Source organism: Pseudorca crassidens, chromosome 3, assembly GCF_039906515.1.
Source record: "Pseudorca crassidens isolate mPseCra1 chromosome 3, mPseCra1.hap1, whole genome shotgun sequence".
In the NCBI taxonomy this organism is placed as follows: Eukaryota; Metazoa; Chordata; class Mammalia; order Artiodactyla; family Delphinidae; genus Pseudorca; species Pseudorca crassidens.
This window is the reverse complement of record NC_090298.1, coordinates 169,487,861-169,503,634: the sequence shown is the minus strand read 5'-3', so window position 1 is coordinate 169,503,634 and position 15,774 is coordinate 169,487,861. Positions and strand designations below refer to the sequence as shown.

The 15,774-nt window shown below is 53.2% G+C and overlaps 1 protein-coding gene and 1 non-coding gene across 2 annotated transcripts; both read right to left on the bottom strand.

Moving 5' to 3' along the window:
* On the bottom strand, positions 1–9,708 carry EEF2 (eukaryotic translation elongation factor 2). Its single transcript, XM_067734193.1, has 15 exons — positions 9,553–9,708; positions 8,333–8,547; positions 7,248–7,429; positions 6,945–7,156; positions 6,266–6,444; positions 6,066–6,171; positions 5,440–5,553; positions 5,053–5,191; positions 4,738–4,933; positions 3,841–4,099; positions 3,288–3,395; positions 2,126–2,479; positions 1,706–1,888; positions 1,490–1,622; positions 1–728 (listed from the first exon to the last, which is right to left on the bottom strand). Exons 1-15 carry the CDS (start codon positions 9,553–9,555, stop codon positions 535–537), a joined length of 2,577 nt encoding a protein of 858 aa, XP_067590294.1. The 5' UTR covers positions 9,556–9,708; the 3' UTR covers positions 1–534.
* On the bottom strand, positions 6,522–6,586 carry LOC137222878 (small nucleolar RNA SNORD37). Its single transcript, XR_010942654.1, has one exon. It is a non-coding gene; the product is annotated as a small nucleolar RNA SNORD37 (small nucleolar RNA).
* Positions 9,709–15,774: the final 6,066 nt, after the last annotated feature.

The following is a 15,774-nucleotide window of genomic DNA, read 5'->3' as shown; positions in this document are numbered from 1 at the left end:
CACAATCACCACCATATCAAATTTATTATTCCAATGGCACTAATACAGCTGGAGGTGCTCATGGTGACACTGCACAGGATTTCCTGCCTTCTACTAGCTTCTGTCCAAAGAGAACATCTACCCGCCTGTTCCTTCCCCCTTTCCGGAGGAAAATCCACTGCAGGCCATTTACCCAAATAAACCTCTTAATGCGTTTATTTTTAACTTTTTTTGGACATGTGAATTTCCCTCTTAACAAAAAAGCTTTGGGTGTCCCATCTCCTCCCCCATCCCTACCGGCCAGATAAGTCCCTGCCGTGAGGGCACTTCTGTTGCGTCTGAAATCTAGAAATAAATATCGAAAGAAACGGCATCAAGTGTTCATGTTGAGCGATGGCACGGAGTGGGCCCCAGAAACTTGTCAGGCAGAACGTTACTGGGTCTGGACAGCCTCAAGGTGTCGTGGAGAATGTGGGGCTGTTGCTGTGGTCACCTGTCCCTGGGTGCAGGGGCTGCGCCCGAGTCCCACCAGGCAGCGGGCTGCGGGGAGGCTGCCTACAACTTGTCCAGGAAGTTGTCCAGGGCCGGGATGCCTTCCTTCAGGCCTTTGCGCTTGCGCGTCTCTGCCACCACCTGGCTGGGGCGGCTGGTGCTGTCGAAGGGGTCACCGGGCAGGATCTGCCAGTGGTCGAACACACACTGGGGAAAGGCCTGGCCGCCCGTGTTGGACCTCAGGTCAGCGGTGAAGCCTGTAGGAGGCACAGAGACGGCACTCACCGGGCAGCCCAGGCAGCCTCACGGCTCCCTGGCGGAGGCCAGGAGGGGAAGGTGGGAACACAGGCCCACACCACACCAGAAGATCACTGAGTCTGGACTACCTGGCTCATGTCAGATGTCAGGCCCATTATCCTATCCCTCACCCAAAGGCTCCCTCAAAGGCTACTGATTAATAAGTGGGGCAAGGCTGGCCCTCTGGTCTCCACCTGCTCCTTCTCAGGATGAACCAGGGGCTCCAGCACAGCTTCTCTGCAGGCTTTGCTCTTAGATTTACAGGCCCAAGGACCTTCCCCCTAATTCAGCAGTCCAGAGGCCCAAATGAGAAACAGGCACCTCCTCCTCCACAACTGCGATGCAGAAAGCAACAGCTCCCATCAGACCCACCCTGTGCCATGCACAACAAGAAAGAACTGGGCCCCTGGGACTTCCCTTGGTGGCGCAGTGGTTAAGACTCTGCACTCCCAATGCAGCGGGCCCAGGTTCAATCCCTGGTCAGGGAACTAGAGAGCCCACATGAATGCCACAACTACGAGTTCGCATGCCACAACTAAGGAGCCCGTGAGCTACAACTAAGGAGCAAGCCTACCGCAACTAAGATCCAGCACGACCAAATAAATAATAAAAAAAAAAAGAAAAGAAATGCGTCCCGTCCTAGACCAGATGGGCTGAATGTCTGCTGGGCTCCACCCCAAAGGCAGCAGGCATCTGAGGACCACACCAGACTGGCACTTACCAAAGGACTCATTGACAGGCAGGTAGGCCTTCACAACAAACATGGGGGTGCCGGCCACCTGGGTCTCCTCAAAGACGTGGCCCCGCTTCCTGTTCAGCACACCGTAGATACCACCAACCACTTGTTCTGGACACTGTCAGGCAAAGAAGGGCTATTAGCAGCTGTTGGGCAGGGTGGGACCGGGAGCAGCAGCTGGGGGGGGCCAGGCCTCCCCACCTGGATCTCCACAAGGTAGATGGGCTCCATGAGCCGGGGCTGGGCAGTCAGCACGCTGGCGTACAGGCAGCGCCGGGCCGTGGGGATGATCTGGCCGCCACCGCGGTGAATGGCGTCCGCGTGCAGTGTCACATCGTGGACGTCGAAGCGCACGCCCCGCATGTTCTCCTCACACAGCGCCCCCTATGGAGGAAGGGGAACACCATCAAGAAACCACCTCTATTGCAGCTCCTGAGAACAGGTCAGCCAGAACTGTCTGTGCCAGCTCCTCTAGGTCTCACTGACAGGGACCATCTCAGCCTCCCTAGGGTCCCCTTCCCAGGAGGCAGGACCACAGCCCCACCCTGCCAACAGGGAAACAAGGACAGGAGGACGCCCCAGTGACAAACCCACCAGAGCTGTGCCTGAGCAGCCCCTCACCTCCTTGGTGGCCCACTGGAAGCCGGCCACCACACTGTCCTTGATCTCGTTGAGGTACTGCACGCCCTTGGTGATGTCAGTGAGGATGTTCGGGCCGGTGCCATCAGGGCCAAAGCACCAGATCTTGCGGGCCTCGGCCACGTCCCACTCGTACTTCTCAGCTAGGTAGCGGGCCCGCTGCTTGAGCTCCTGGCGGGAAGACACCTCGCCCTTGTCGATGTCCTCGGCCAGGCCGTCGGGGAAGGGCCGTGCCTTCATGTACAGCCTGTTGTGCTTATTGGGGGACTTGGACAGGCAGAGCACGTTAGACTCCTCACTGACGGTCTCTCGGTATGAGACAACTGGGTCGGATTTCTGCAAAAGGAGCATGCAGGTCAGGTCAGGTCTGCCACAGGAACCAGACACCTGAGAGGCATCTTAACAGACGGTCTTCCTAATAACGAGGCCCACTTAACAGTGGCAGTGGCACAGAAAACAGAGCGAGTTTGATCTGGCGGCACAGAGCCATGCACGTCTTCTGTGTAAACATGAGGTGTGCAGGTACTCCCTTGTAGACGGAAGCCCGCTGCCAAGAGGGCTGGTGAAACAGTGAAACTCCACATATGCGGTATTAACTGGAAAAAAAATCTCAAAAGATACAAGTGCTAGGCCTAACCCCACACCCCAGCATATTAGTTTTCTAATATAGAGAATAATGGGGAAAAGCTGTCATCGTACCTGAAAAAAGAAAATTTCATTCCTATAAGTAGAGAAACAAAAAGACAGAAGCTTAACAAAGAGAACCACACGTAAAGAAACCCAAATCCACGTCTGAGAACAGACACAGATCTGCGCTCAGTTCTGTGGGGAAAAAAAAGGAGAATGGAAACCAGAACGCACCAGCTGGGCGTGGGGCCGGCTACATAAGCCTCAGTGTCTGCACTTCCCAAGAGCTTTTTAAAAAATTTGTTAAGAAGCAGACCGCTCACACTCCAGCCTTGCCAACGCATCTAAGCTGGTGTCACGACAGCACATATCAGCTGGCAGTAACGGATGGAAAGACAGAGAATTGAGTGGCCCAGTCAATGGGCCCCTCAGAGCCCAGCCTGGACCCAGGGCCCTGCCTTGCCCTCCGTCCTGAGGACAGCGGGCCTCCAGCCACCAGAGCAGCGCCAGGCCTCACCTTGATAGGAATGCAGGCGTGGTCCTCCTCCAGGTCCTTGAGGCAGATCTCCAGATGCAGCTCCCCGGCACCCGCAATAATGTGCTCCCCGGACTCCTCAATGATGCACTGAAAAGGGCCACGTGTCAGCCTGAGCACAGACCCCGGGACAAATGCGGGAAACCCAAGGGATTCTAGGGACAGGTAGAAAGCGGGCTCCAAGCTTTCCTCCAGATGGAAAAGGCAGACTCCCAAAATGGGGTTTTGGGGGGAAGACAGCAGGATCCTCTTTACTCGTTTTCAACATTAACCTTCTGTAAGGACCCTCCGTGCACAACCAGCCTGTAAAGACCCAAGCAGCCTACGAAAGAAATCGGGTTCCTGGGTGGAAAACCACCATTTAAATTAAGGGCAGCACCTCTACCAGGGCAGGTGTACCCAGCACAGCTGGTTTTCTCAACACGGAATCTCTACTTGTGTGAGAAGCCAGCGGAATCTTTCGGCTCAGCCACACGGCATAAGCCAACAAACCACCACTGCCGCAGGTGTCCGCCTCCAGCCGGGGCCCACCCACCTGCACCATGGGGTCCGACTTGGCCAGCCGCTTCAGGCCTTCCACCAGCTTGGGCAGGTCGGCCGGGTTCTTGGCCTCCACAGCCACCCTGACGACAGGGCTCACGCTGAACTTCATCACCCGCATGTTGTGGGCATGCTCGAAGGTGGTGATGGTGCCTGTCTTCACCAGGAACTGGTCCACGCCCACCAGGCCCACGATGTTGCCACAAGGCACGTCCTCGATGGGCTCGACGTAGCGGCCCATCATCAGGATTGTCCTGGGGGAGACACAAAAGGCCACAATGCATCGGCACTGGGGTGGCAGATCCCCAAATGACCAAAGACAAGCCTCCTTTGTCTTGGAGCCTGCGGCTGTCTTCCTGTCTGAAGGGGCAGTGCCATCCCACCCTGGGCCAAGCTCTGAATTTATCTTGCGACCCAGGTCTCAATGACAGTTTTGGCTCCTGCACACCAGGACAGAGCCACCTGCTCACTAACACGTGCGCTGTGCAGGACTCTGCACCCTGACCCAGGCCAGACATGCGTGCCACAGGGAAACCGGCGGCACTCGCAGGTCGCAATACAGTCAGGGCCCCGAGGAACTAGCAGGAATGGAGGCTCTTCCCACTACCCACACCTGGACTGGGTGGCCACCCGCCACATGACATCTCTAGGGTCAGAGCCTATTCTCTGGGTATTTTAAAATGTATGCTGCCACCATAATTTCAGCCTAACTGCTTCCCAACTCCGGGCTGTGTCTCACTGTGAATCCCTAGTGGGGAGAAGGAGACACTATTTCCTGGTGGGCCTCCCCTGGCCAAGTCTACATTCAGATAACCCTCACCCTTCCCCCTTCACTGGCTTGAGGGACGAAAGGGAGGCTGCTGGGCACCCTCTGCCTCACGGAGCACCTCACCTCTGGATTGGCTTCAGGTATAGGTCTTCCTTCTTCCCAGGCGTGTAGTTGGGCCCCATGATCCTGACCTTCAGGCCGGTGGACACCAGCCCTGAGAAGACCCGGCCGAAGGCATAGAACCGACCTTTGTCAGAGGTCGGCACCATTTTGGAAATGTACATCATAAGAGGGCCTTTGGGGTCACAGCTTTTAATGCCTGAGGAGAGAGAAAGGAACCCCCCACAGGGGAAACTGATTCCCTGGCAGCTCAGCTTTCCAGAATTCTGCAGCTCTGCCCAGCGTTCTAACCCCAGGATGCAGGCACACCCCACGTACCCATGGCGGCCTCGTCGTCTGGGGGCCCCTCGTACAGGAGCTCACAGCGGTACTTCTGGGCCGTCACAGGGGAGGGTAGGTGGATGGTAATCATCTGCAGCAGGGCATCCCCGGCAGGTAGCCAGCGGCGCATCACTGCCTAAAGTAGGGGATGTGAAAGAGGGACAAAAAAAATGACTTGAGAAAGAATCTAGAAGAACAGTGTAAAACAGCTGATGTCTCCTACCCATCCCTGCTGGTGACAGAGCTCCTGCTGGTGATACTTCTAATATAAGCCTGGGCCCAGCATGGAGCCCTGACTGAGACCCTTACAGCCAGCTGTCTGATTACCTGAGAAAATGGCACTCAAGCTGGGATGGGGACTCACAGGATGGCCGCTCCACTCACCTTCAGAAGTGGTTTGCCTTCTTTGTCTTTATCTTCACTGTCCAACTTGATGTCCAGTTTTTCAATCAGTTTTGCCGTCTCCTCTTTCTTGAAATTCATGATTGCATCAAACACCTGACACCCAAGAGACATGGCAAAGTGGGTTTGGGAACATACTGGAAGCCTGAAGCTACCTGCTTCCTGCTCTGGAGCTTTAAAGGCCATCTTCACTTACCGCCAAAGGCCTGACCCAATTAAGCAAATCACGGGGACACTTCTCGACAGATTGTTAGAAGAAAAAAAAACCCTTCCTATTTTCAGATATTGAGCATACACTCACTAAACTCACAGGCTTGCAAACCCTAGACCCTCCTACCTCATCTCACCTGCTGCCCAGTCAGGGAGGCTGATGGTCCCCCTGATGATGAAGCCCAGGGGGCAGGGAGACTTCCCTGTCAGGGTGGAACCCTGAGGGCGTTCTGACCTCATGCTGCCTCATCCTTGTCCCAGGAGCTGCCTCTGCAGCCTGGCCCTGCCTTGCCCCACGGCATCTTGCTACTGGCTGCAGCAGGTTGGGTACCAGATTCTCAGGGAACCCAAGGACAGCCCTAGGGACGCCTACCTATATCAAGCACACGCCAGCTCACCTTAAAGATGGGGTCCAGGATGAGCTGGCAGAATGTCCGTGGCAGCTTCTTGCCATCTGGGCTGTTGGCTGACTTGCTGAATTTGCCGTTGGCTGGATCAAAGTACCTGTCAGACAAGACTCAACCCAAGTTAGGGGAATCTGGGGGGATGCAGGTGTGAAGGACCCCACGGACACTTGGGCTGTGTCTCCAGCACTCACCGGTCTCCCCATAGCTTCTTCATCATGTCCTCCACCTTCTTGGCCCGCTCGGCAGGCCCCAGCTGACCCTCACCCTTGGCAGCAAACTTGGCCACGTACATCTCTGCAAACTGCTTCAGAGTGAAGGCCCAGCCGTGGAGACCAGACCCGAAGCCAACAGTACCGAGGACAGGGTCAATCTGAGAGAGCAGGAGAAAGCTGTGAGTTGGGACAGTTGGACACAAACCACATCAATGAAGCCCCCAAGCACCCCGGCCCTCAGACACTGGATTTCTTCAACAGTCGTCAGGTCAAAGTGAAGAAATTTTAGTCATCATGTACAGGGTGCCCAGCTCTGCCCCCATCACGACAGGGTGTGCGATGATGCCACAGGCACTGCCCCATGCCCCTCTGTTAGCAGGCTGAGCTGCTACCCCACAGCCTCCACCGAAGTCCAGCCTTCTTGCCATTCCAAGGTTCCTGGCAACCTCACCTTCCAACCTCCCAAGAATCCCCAGGAGGCCATGGCTTCACAACAGTGGTTTCCCAAGGGCAGCCCTGAAGGAGAAAACCACAACCCTTCCAATCTGCATGAGGAATGCTGCCCACCCAGTGGGAGAAGCGGGAGGGGGTACTAGGAACACAGCAGGAGACGGCGATCCGCCAAGGGACCCCGACTTCAGCAGTCAGGCAATCTTACCATGATGTTGCCCATGGGGCCGCTCTCGCCCTCCCCGTAGGTGGAAATGATGACGTTGACATTCTCCACGATGCGCTGGAAGGTCTGGTAGAGCTCCTCGGGCTCCAGCTGCAGCTCAAGCAGGGCCCGGTCCATCTTGTTCATCATCAGCACAGGCTTGATGCGCTCGGCAATGGCCTGGCGCAGCACCGTCTCTGTCTGCACGCACACGCCTGTGGACCAGCAGGGGATGAGGCGTCTCCGTCGGCCAAAGAGGGGACAGCCCCAGGTTCCCCGCCATCCGTGGGGAAGCCTGCTGCTTACCCGACACGCAGTCCACCACCACCAAGGCACCATCGGTGACACGGAGGGCGGCTGTCACCTCTGAGGAGAAGTCCACGTGCCCAGGGGAGTCAATGAGGTTGATGAGGAAGCCAGAGCCATCCTTGCTCTGCTTGATGAAGTTCAAGTCATTCTCTGAGAGCTCGTAGAAGAGGGAAATGGCCCTGAGAGATTGAGACAGGTTACCCGGATGGAGGCACACCTCAGCCTGGCTCCTAACCTGTTTCCCACTAGCCCTGTGGTCCACCAGGTTCCTGCCCACGGGAGTCAGGGTGGATGCTCTTGATCCTGAAGTGAGGCTGTAATCCAGTAAAAAGCCAGACAGATGCTGCAACCTGTCTCCTCCCCCTGCATTACTCATCCCTAGAGATGAACTGCAGACTTCCCACACAAGAGCTATCCTATCCAGGGACATTTACCTCTGCAGCACCCTCTGCCGGGAACCACCACCTCCCTGGTACAGGTGCAATGGTACCAGAGTCCACCTGGTTCCTCTCAGGCTCAACACACCTGATTTCAAAGAGCTGCTACACAATCAGGCAAGATCCAGAAACCCCAAAGACTACCTTTCACCCTTCCCTCCCCAGCTGAAACGAGTCTCAGAGCCAATGACCAAGGAGATGTTACCAGATGAAAACAACTGTCGTTACAGCCTCTTTTTTTTTTGCGGGGGAGGGGAGTTTTCTCACCCTCTTAACATCTGGGGCCAGAAAACTCACAGGGAGCCACCATAGGTAAGGCAAGACCTTTACCAGCATCCTTGGATGCCAGCAGCACCCACCCAGACTTCTCCAGACAATGCCAAGAGCCCCTCGGCCCCCCTCCTCTCCAAATCCCCTTAATACCACCCATCACTGTGCCTCTCCCACAGGAGACAAAGCTTCCCATCTCACTAGCTGAAGCCCCATTGTCTCTCACAGTCCAAAAACCCAGCCCCAATGTGCTCATCTCCCCAGAAACCTGTCAGGAAAGGGTTGGCTACTGTCTGTCCTCCCTACCCACCGCCCAAGGACTCAGAGTAAGCACCTCCCCCCTCCCTGTCCAGAGGGTGCCAAGGCTTTGCTCACGTCGACTTGATGGTGATGCAACGCTCCTGCTCGTCCTTCCGGGTGTCAGTGAAGCGGGTCTCCCCAGCCCGGGCGGAGGCTATGATACCCGCCTTGCACACCAGGGAATCCGTCAGAGTGGACTTGCCATGGTCCACGTGGGCGATGACGGACATGTTTCGGATGTTGGCCTTCTTGTCCATGATGGCCCGGATCTGGTCTACTGTGAAGTTCACCTGGGCGGGGGGGAGCGGGGGGACGACTCAGGATGGCCCGGCACTCCAGGAATGAGGCTTGGCACTGAGACCTTGATCAATAGAGACTGCTAGGCCATGGCCAGAGGGAGCTGGTCCTGGCGCTGCCTCAACTCCCACCCAGATCCCCCTTTCTCTGTTGACACCCCTTTAAAAGTGCAATTCACCCCGTCCCTGAAAAGCCAGACGCTGGTTGTCACAACCCAGAATGAGTACTGGGGAGTAAGTCTCAAAGAATGACAGATTTCCTTTGTAGTATATTGACGTATCTAGGGTCCAGCTGAAGTTCCCCCCACTGTGTTGCCACTGGTTATACCCCCAGCCTTCCCCCAACCAAAGGGCCTCTTTAAAATCCAAGGTCACCTCTCGCTGTGCAGGGTGGGGGTCAATCAGGTAGAGCCACACACCCTGCCCCTGATTCTTAAATATGCCACCCCCGGTCGGGTGGGAGGCTTGCGCAGCCCTAACAGGCACGAGCCTCCACCTCGTAGTTCTGGAATCAGGTGTTCACAACTGGGAGGTACAAGGAGGACCAAGGTTACACAACGTCAGAAGACGAGACGCTTCTAAAGGTCTTACTCTTCTCTCCTTTTGCCATTTCCTTGCCTCCCCCGGCTCCCGACAGAAAATCGGACTCAAACTCCCAGCCCACGGGTTACATAAGGCGGCTCCCCTCTCCCCGCTCGCACCGCGGCGCCCGCCATTACAGCGTCTGCCACATCATCATACCCCCCGCCCCGCCTCCGCCCCAGCTCCAGCCGGGCCCGGGGTCCTGGAGGCGGCGGCGCCCCCGGAAGCGGAGCTCGGCTAGCAGTGCATCGCGCAGACATGGCGGCAGCCGCTTCCCCAGCCCCGAGCCCGCCGGCCCCGCCGCCGCCGCCATGTCTCCTCTCAGTCAGGGAGGCCACAGTTCTCCAGGCCTGGTAGGGCCGGCCCTACGGAGGCCCCGCCGCCGATTCAGGCCGCCCGTTGAACAGCGCTGCTCACCATGGTGGCGGATGGCGGTGGATTCTCCCAGGCAGATCCGAGTGTGACTAGCCGCGCCGAGGATGGCGGCGACGACGGCGGAAGAGAACGCTGACGTCAACACCCGAGCTTTTATAGGCCGACGCCGGTTGGGCGGGTCATCTGACCCCGCTTCTGGGGCGGGGCGAAGCGACGCCCCGCGCAGGCGCATGGACGGCCTCCCACAGGGTAACCCTTGTGCGTCGGCGCCGCTGCTCTAATATAGAGGGTCTGCGTTCCACACTTGGATTTTCCCTGGGGCGTGGTCCGCCCGGTGCAGGGTGCACGCCTCCCGGATGCAATGCTTAGGTGCAAAAAGCGAAGAGCCGTTTTAGCTGAGAATATTAACCATATCATAGCAACTACGTCAGTCTGCAAACTGCCAAGCACTCCTATTAAAAGCAGATTACAATATTAATAGGGTCTGTAGATTGCACCAAGGTTAATTTCCTCGGTTTGATGTTAGGTAAGATGACAGTACAGGGGTAAGAGTACTAAGGACCTCTCAGTACCATTTTTGCAACTACCTATTTACAAGAAAAAAAAAGGTTTTTTAAAGGCAGGTATTAATCACTCATTTATTCCACAAAGACAGATCGAGCGTCTACTATACCAGGCACTGCTATAGGTGTTGTGGATATAGCAGTGAACAAAACACCTTATTAGCTCCACCACTTTAAGTGTTCTTACAGTAGATACTCGTATTTTTCTATTCTTCAGTTTCCTTATCTGCACAATGGGGTCATCAGCACGACCTCACTGGGGGAGAGTAAAATTCACTAAGTATATGTACAGGGATTAGCGCCGTGCCTGACACAGTTCTCAATACACGTCAGCTATTTTTAATTAGCTATCATTACTATTAATAAAACACATTTCAGGTACTGGTTTGCCCTGTCGCAAGCACGGGGCTAAGCGCTTTTCTACATGCGCAATCTCATTTTCTACTTCATTTTCTCTCCAGGGGGAGGCGCAGGAAGACTATTTTGCATTTGTGTCCTAATATGACCCTAAGAAACAGCTGTATTTCAGATCTCTGGCTCAAGAGAACGAATTGGCATTCAATTCAGTATTTTTATTCTTGGTAAAGAGCCCAGCTCAATGCCTGGTACACAGTAGGCGCTCATAAGTATTTCTTGCACCAATTAATGATATTCTCATTAGCGTAAATAAACCCCTTTCTGTAAATCTTCCCCTAAATTCACTCTGTCAAAAAGAGGGGGACTGCAGTGCTTTCCCTGCGCTGGGAGAAGAGGAGATGTGCGTCTGTAAAAAGCCATGCAAGTTCGGATCTGGACTCTAAGCCTATGCACTCCTCTCTCCGCAAAGGCTTTGCGCGTTTTGCTTTGTAAAGCGCTATCACAGCCCTGATTTCGTTTAATCGAAGACTGCCGTCACTATCCCGCGTTTAACCCAGGGAGAAACTGAGGCAGGAAGGAGCTGCTCCAGAAATATCTACCGAACGACCGAGGATCGGAGCCGCAGAGTGGCAGGCAGCAGACGTCAATGCCCGAGCTCAATCCCGTATCTTTAACACCTGCGCCTGTGTTCCTGACACGTTATGTTAATTTTACATGGCAAGCGCATGCGCCGTTGGGGGGACGCGATTTCAGCAGATGGGTATCCAGTTTCCCATTCTTAATAAATGATATATCTTAATTTTTTTTTTTTTGCGGTACGCGGGCCTCTCACTGTTGTGGCCTCTCCCGTTGCGGAGCACAGGCTCCGGACGCGCAGGCTCAGCGGCCGTGGCTCACGGGCCCAGCCGCTCCGCGGCATGTGGGATCTTCCCGGACCGGGGCACGAACTCGCGTCCCCTGCATCGGCAGGCGGACTCTCAACCACTGCGCCACCAGGGAAGCCCCTATCTTAATTTTTTTAAAATGTTTAAGTGCACTCAGCACTAACTGTGTGCTGGGCTCCGTCTTAGGCACTTCACAGCACTTCCTTGCAAATTGGAACATTTCAGAGATTAAAAGCAAAAGTTTTCTCGTTAAGAGGGTTGAATTTGCTCCCAAGTGAATAGATTGCTTATTGAGAAATTTTAACTTAATGTAAATTAAAGAGGCCGGGGAGAGTTTAAGGGGAATGGGGAAATTTAAGACATTCCCTCCCCTCTGTAACCCTCCATGCAGAGGTGTTCCACCCCCAGCTGCAGAGATGGGGCCAGATGTTGGCAGGGGACAACTCCCCACCGCCATCCCCAGACCCAGAAGCCTGGGGAGGAGCAGGGCTTCAGCACAGCAAAAGCAGACAGCCAGGCTCAGGGTCTGCAGTAATAAATACAGCTGATGGTAAAGGGCGGGGAAGAAGCACGAAGAAAAGCAACCGCTGCAGGAAAGCTCTGCTGCGCGTGCGCTCGCTGCGGCGCGGGGCGGACACGGAGGTACCGGCAGCGGCTCCTGCTGACCAGAGGCCGCCACTGCACGCCCCTTGCATCTGCCTTTTGATGCTGTTGAGCGTGTATTGGATACCCATCACTACCCTTTAAATCAATTAATTCACGGGACTTCCCCGGTGGCCCAGTGGGTTGGACTCCGTGCTCCCAATGCAGGGGAGCCGGGTTCGACCCCTGGTCACGGAGCTGGATCCCGCATGCACGCCACAACTAAGAGTCCACATGCTGCAACTAAAGATCCTGCATGCTGCAATGACGATCCCATGGGCCGCAACTAAGACCCAGTGCAGCCTAAATATCAAAATATAATAATAATAAACCAATTAATTCACGTAATCCTCCCCACACCCTGGGCTTTGTGTGGGCTCATTTATGCAGGAGCAAATTGAGGCTCAGAGAAGTTAAGTGATTTCCCCAAGGTCACACAGCTAATAAGGGCAGAACCAAGTGACTTAAAAAGGCATGGTTTAGTGGTCCACCCATACGCTGGAATATTACTCAGTCTTAAAAAGGAAGGAAATTCTTCTCTCTTTTTTTTGGCACTTTTATTATTATTTTTTGAATTTTATTGTATTTATTTTTTTATACAACAGGTTCTTATTAGTTATCCATTTTATACATATTAGTGTATACATGTCAACCCCAATCTCCCAATTCATCCCACCCCCACCCCCACCCCCACCACTTTCCCCCGTTGGTGTCCATATGTTCGTTCTCTACATCTGTGTCTCTATTTCTGCCCTGCAAACCAGTTCATCTGTACCATTTTTCTAGGTTCCACATATATGCGTTAATATACGGTATTTGTTTTTCTCTTTCTGACTTAGTTCACTCTGTATGACAGTTTCTAGATCCATCCACGTCTCTACAAATAACCTAATTTCGTTCCAAAAAGGAAGGAAATTCTGACACAGGCTACAACATGGATAAAATGGTATGCTCAGTGAAATAAGCTGGACACAGAGGCACAAATATTGAGGGATTCCCTTGCGGTCCAGTGGTTAGGACTCTGTGCTTTCACCACTGAGGGCCCAGGTTTCATCCTTGGTCAGGGAACTAAGATCCCACAAGCTGCATGGTGTAGCCAAAAAAAAAAAGGACAAATATTGTATAATTCTACCTATATAAGGTCCCTACAGGAGTCAAAAGGGACAGAAAGTAAAGTGGTGGAGGCCAGGGTCAGGGGGAGCGGGAGTCAGTGTTTCATGGGGACAGAGTTTCCGTTTGGAAAAATGGAAAAGTCCTGGAGACAGATGGTGGGGATGGCTGCACAACAATGTGAGTGTACTTAATACAGTAAACTGTACACTCAAAAATGATTTAAAAGGTCAATTTTATGTTATGTATATTTTACCACAATTTAAAAGAAAAAATGCATGGTTTAGTCAGGGAGCAACTCTGCTCCACTATTACTTCCTAGATGGATTCCAGATTTGGTTGATATGAAACCAAAAATCATGAGTTTAGATTCTGCCCTCGCTGCCTGTGTGAACTTGGGCAAGTTACATCATCTCTCTGAGCCTCAGGATCCTTCATGTAAAATGTTGAATAATAACAGAACCTATTCTATTATGGGACTCTTGCGAGACTTAAAGAAGTTAATATAAAGTACCTAGCACAGTGCCTGGCATACATTAAGCCCCGTTGAAGAGTTTGCTCCTGTTATGGGCTAAATTGTGCCGCTCCCTCAAACATATATATTAAAGTCTTAACCCCCCAGTACCTCAGAATGTAACTTTATTTAGAGACAGAGTTTTTATGTTTGTTTGGGGGGTTTTTTTGGCAGTACGCAGGCCTCTCACTGCTGTGGCCTCTCCCGTTGCAGAGCACAGGATCCGGACGCGCAGGCTCAGCGGCCATGGCTCACAGGCCCCACCACTCCTCAGCATGTAAAATCTTTCCGCACCGGGGCACGAACCCGCGTCCCCTGCATCGGCAGGCGCACTCTCATCCACTGCGCCACCAGGGAAGCCCTAGAGACAGGGTTTGAAAGCAGCAATTAAGTTAAAGTGAGGTCTTTAGGGTGGGCCCTAATTTAATATGACACCAGTCATATTGGTGAGATTGGGAAAAGACAGGCCCAGAGGGGAGACCACACAGGGACACAGGAAGAAGGCAGCCATCTGCAGGCCAAGGAGAGAGGCCTCAGCAGAAATCAAGCCTGCCGACACCTGGATCTGGGGCTTCTGACCTCCAGAACTGTGAGACAATAAATTTGATGTTTATTTACCCATTCTGTGGCATTTTGTTGTGGCCTCCCCAGCAAATTAAAACAGCCCCCATTGTGAGATAGAAACACCAGATTTTATATATTGCAACCATTCCTTCTAGGAGCATTTATTAGCACTTACTACCTGCTGCATTGAGGAGAGCGAGGTACTCTCCTCGGGCACAAAATTTAAGGGGGGGGAGCTCCAAAAAACTCAGTCCTGATGGTTTTTGTTTTTTTTTTTTTTGACTGCACCACGAGGTATGTGGGGTCTTAGTTCCCCAACCAGGATAGAACGTGTGCTCCCTGCAGTGGAAGTGCAGAGTCTTAACCACTGGACTGACAGGGAAGTCCCCGATGATTATATTTTAGTATCACTTTTTAAACTTCAAATAAATGCAAAAAAAGTCCATGATGAGCAAAGCATCCAAATTTTAAAGAAAGATAGGACCAGGGACTTCCCTGGTGGCACAGTGGTTAAGAATCCGCCTGCCAATACAGGGGACACGGGTTCGAGCCCTGGTCTGGGAAGATATCACATGCCATGGAGCAACTAAACCTGTGCGCCTAGAGCCCATGCACCGCAACAAGAGAAGCCACCGCAATGAGAAGCCCACGCACCACGTTCGCGGCAACTAGAGAAAGCCCACGCAGCTACAAGGACCCCCAAAATAATTAATAATTATTAAAATAATTAATTAATTAATTAAAATAATTAATTTTAAAAAAGAAAGATAGGACCAGTATTATTGATTTCTCCTTTTCTCTCAGGGTCCAGGATAACTGCACACAGCTCAGGGTTAGGTAGTCCCACTACATGCTCTAGGGATGTTCTGTAGCATGGAATGTTCTGGAATAGCCTTAGGAAGGGGTGTACTGCTTCTCTGGATGGTTGAACAGCTGAGTTTAGGGAGGTCTGGTGGGGCTGCATGGTGGGAATGGGTGGGCCAGTGTTGGTTCCTAAGATCACTGAACTGTGCAGAGGTCTCACGGAGGAGACGGATTTGCTGGCCCTTTCAGAAGGTTCTCACTGTTCAGATCCAGTTTACAGAGGCTAAAACTGAGACTCTTAGAGGGTAAGTGAAGGTGGATCTGTTCCCGACTCTGCCTCCTGTGAGGGCTCCCAGCAGGTCCACAGGGACTCACTGAGAGCCCTAGGCAAACTGTTTTGCATTTCTTTGCAAATCTGCCCCTGGGACCTCAGGCTGAGGGACTTTCCACCCGCCCCGCCCTTCCCCGCCTGCAAACACACCCATCAGTTTTGCAGTCCAGCTCAACCTTTTTGCTTGGAATTCCTCACATCCCTCCAGTCTCGGCACTCATTCGTCTAGCAAATGTTTTCCTGGGAGCCTGTCAGAGGAAAAAAAGAATCCCTGCCCTCGAGGAGCTGACCCTCTGGTGAAGGAAATAGTCAATCAAATATCTGCACAAATGGAAGCTTTCAAATTGTGCCAGGAAGGAGAAAGAGAAGAGGCAAAGGAGAGGATAGACTAGGGAGGGCTATGATCTAGCCTGGGGGATCCCAGAGGGCTGCCTGGAGGAGGTGATTCCTTAACCGTTACCTGAAAGATGACCAAAGTGGAGATGGCATTCCAGG

Excerpts from the sequence above, each read along its gene's own strand:
- EEF2 (XM_067734193.1), bottom strand. Across the intron at positions 2,480-3,287 it reads ACGCCTGCATTCCTATCAAG|AAATCCGACCCAGTTGTCTC; the intron begins GTGAGGCCTGGC and ends CTCCTTTTGCAG. Across the intron at positions 1,889-2,125 it reads TCCAGTGGGCCACCAAGGAG|GGGGCGCTGTGTGAGGAGAA; the intron begins GTGAGGGGCTGC and ends CTTCCTCCATAG.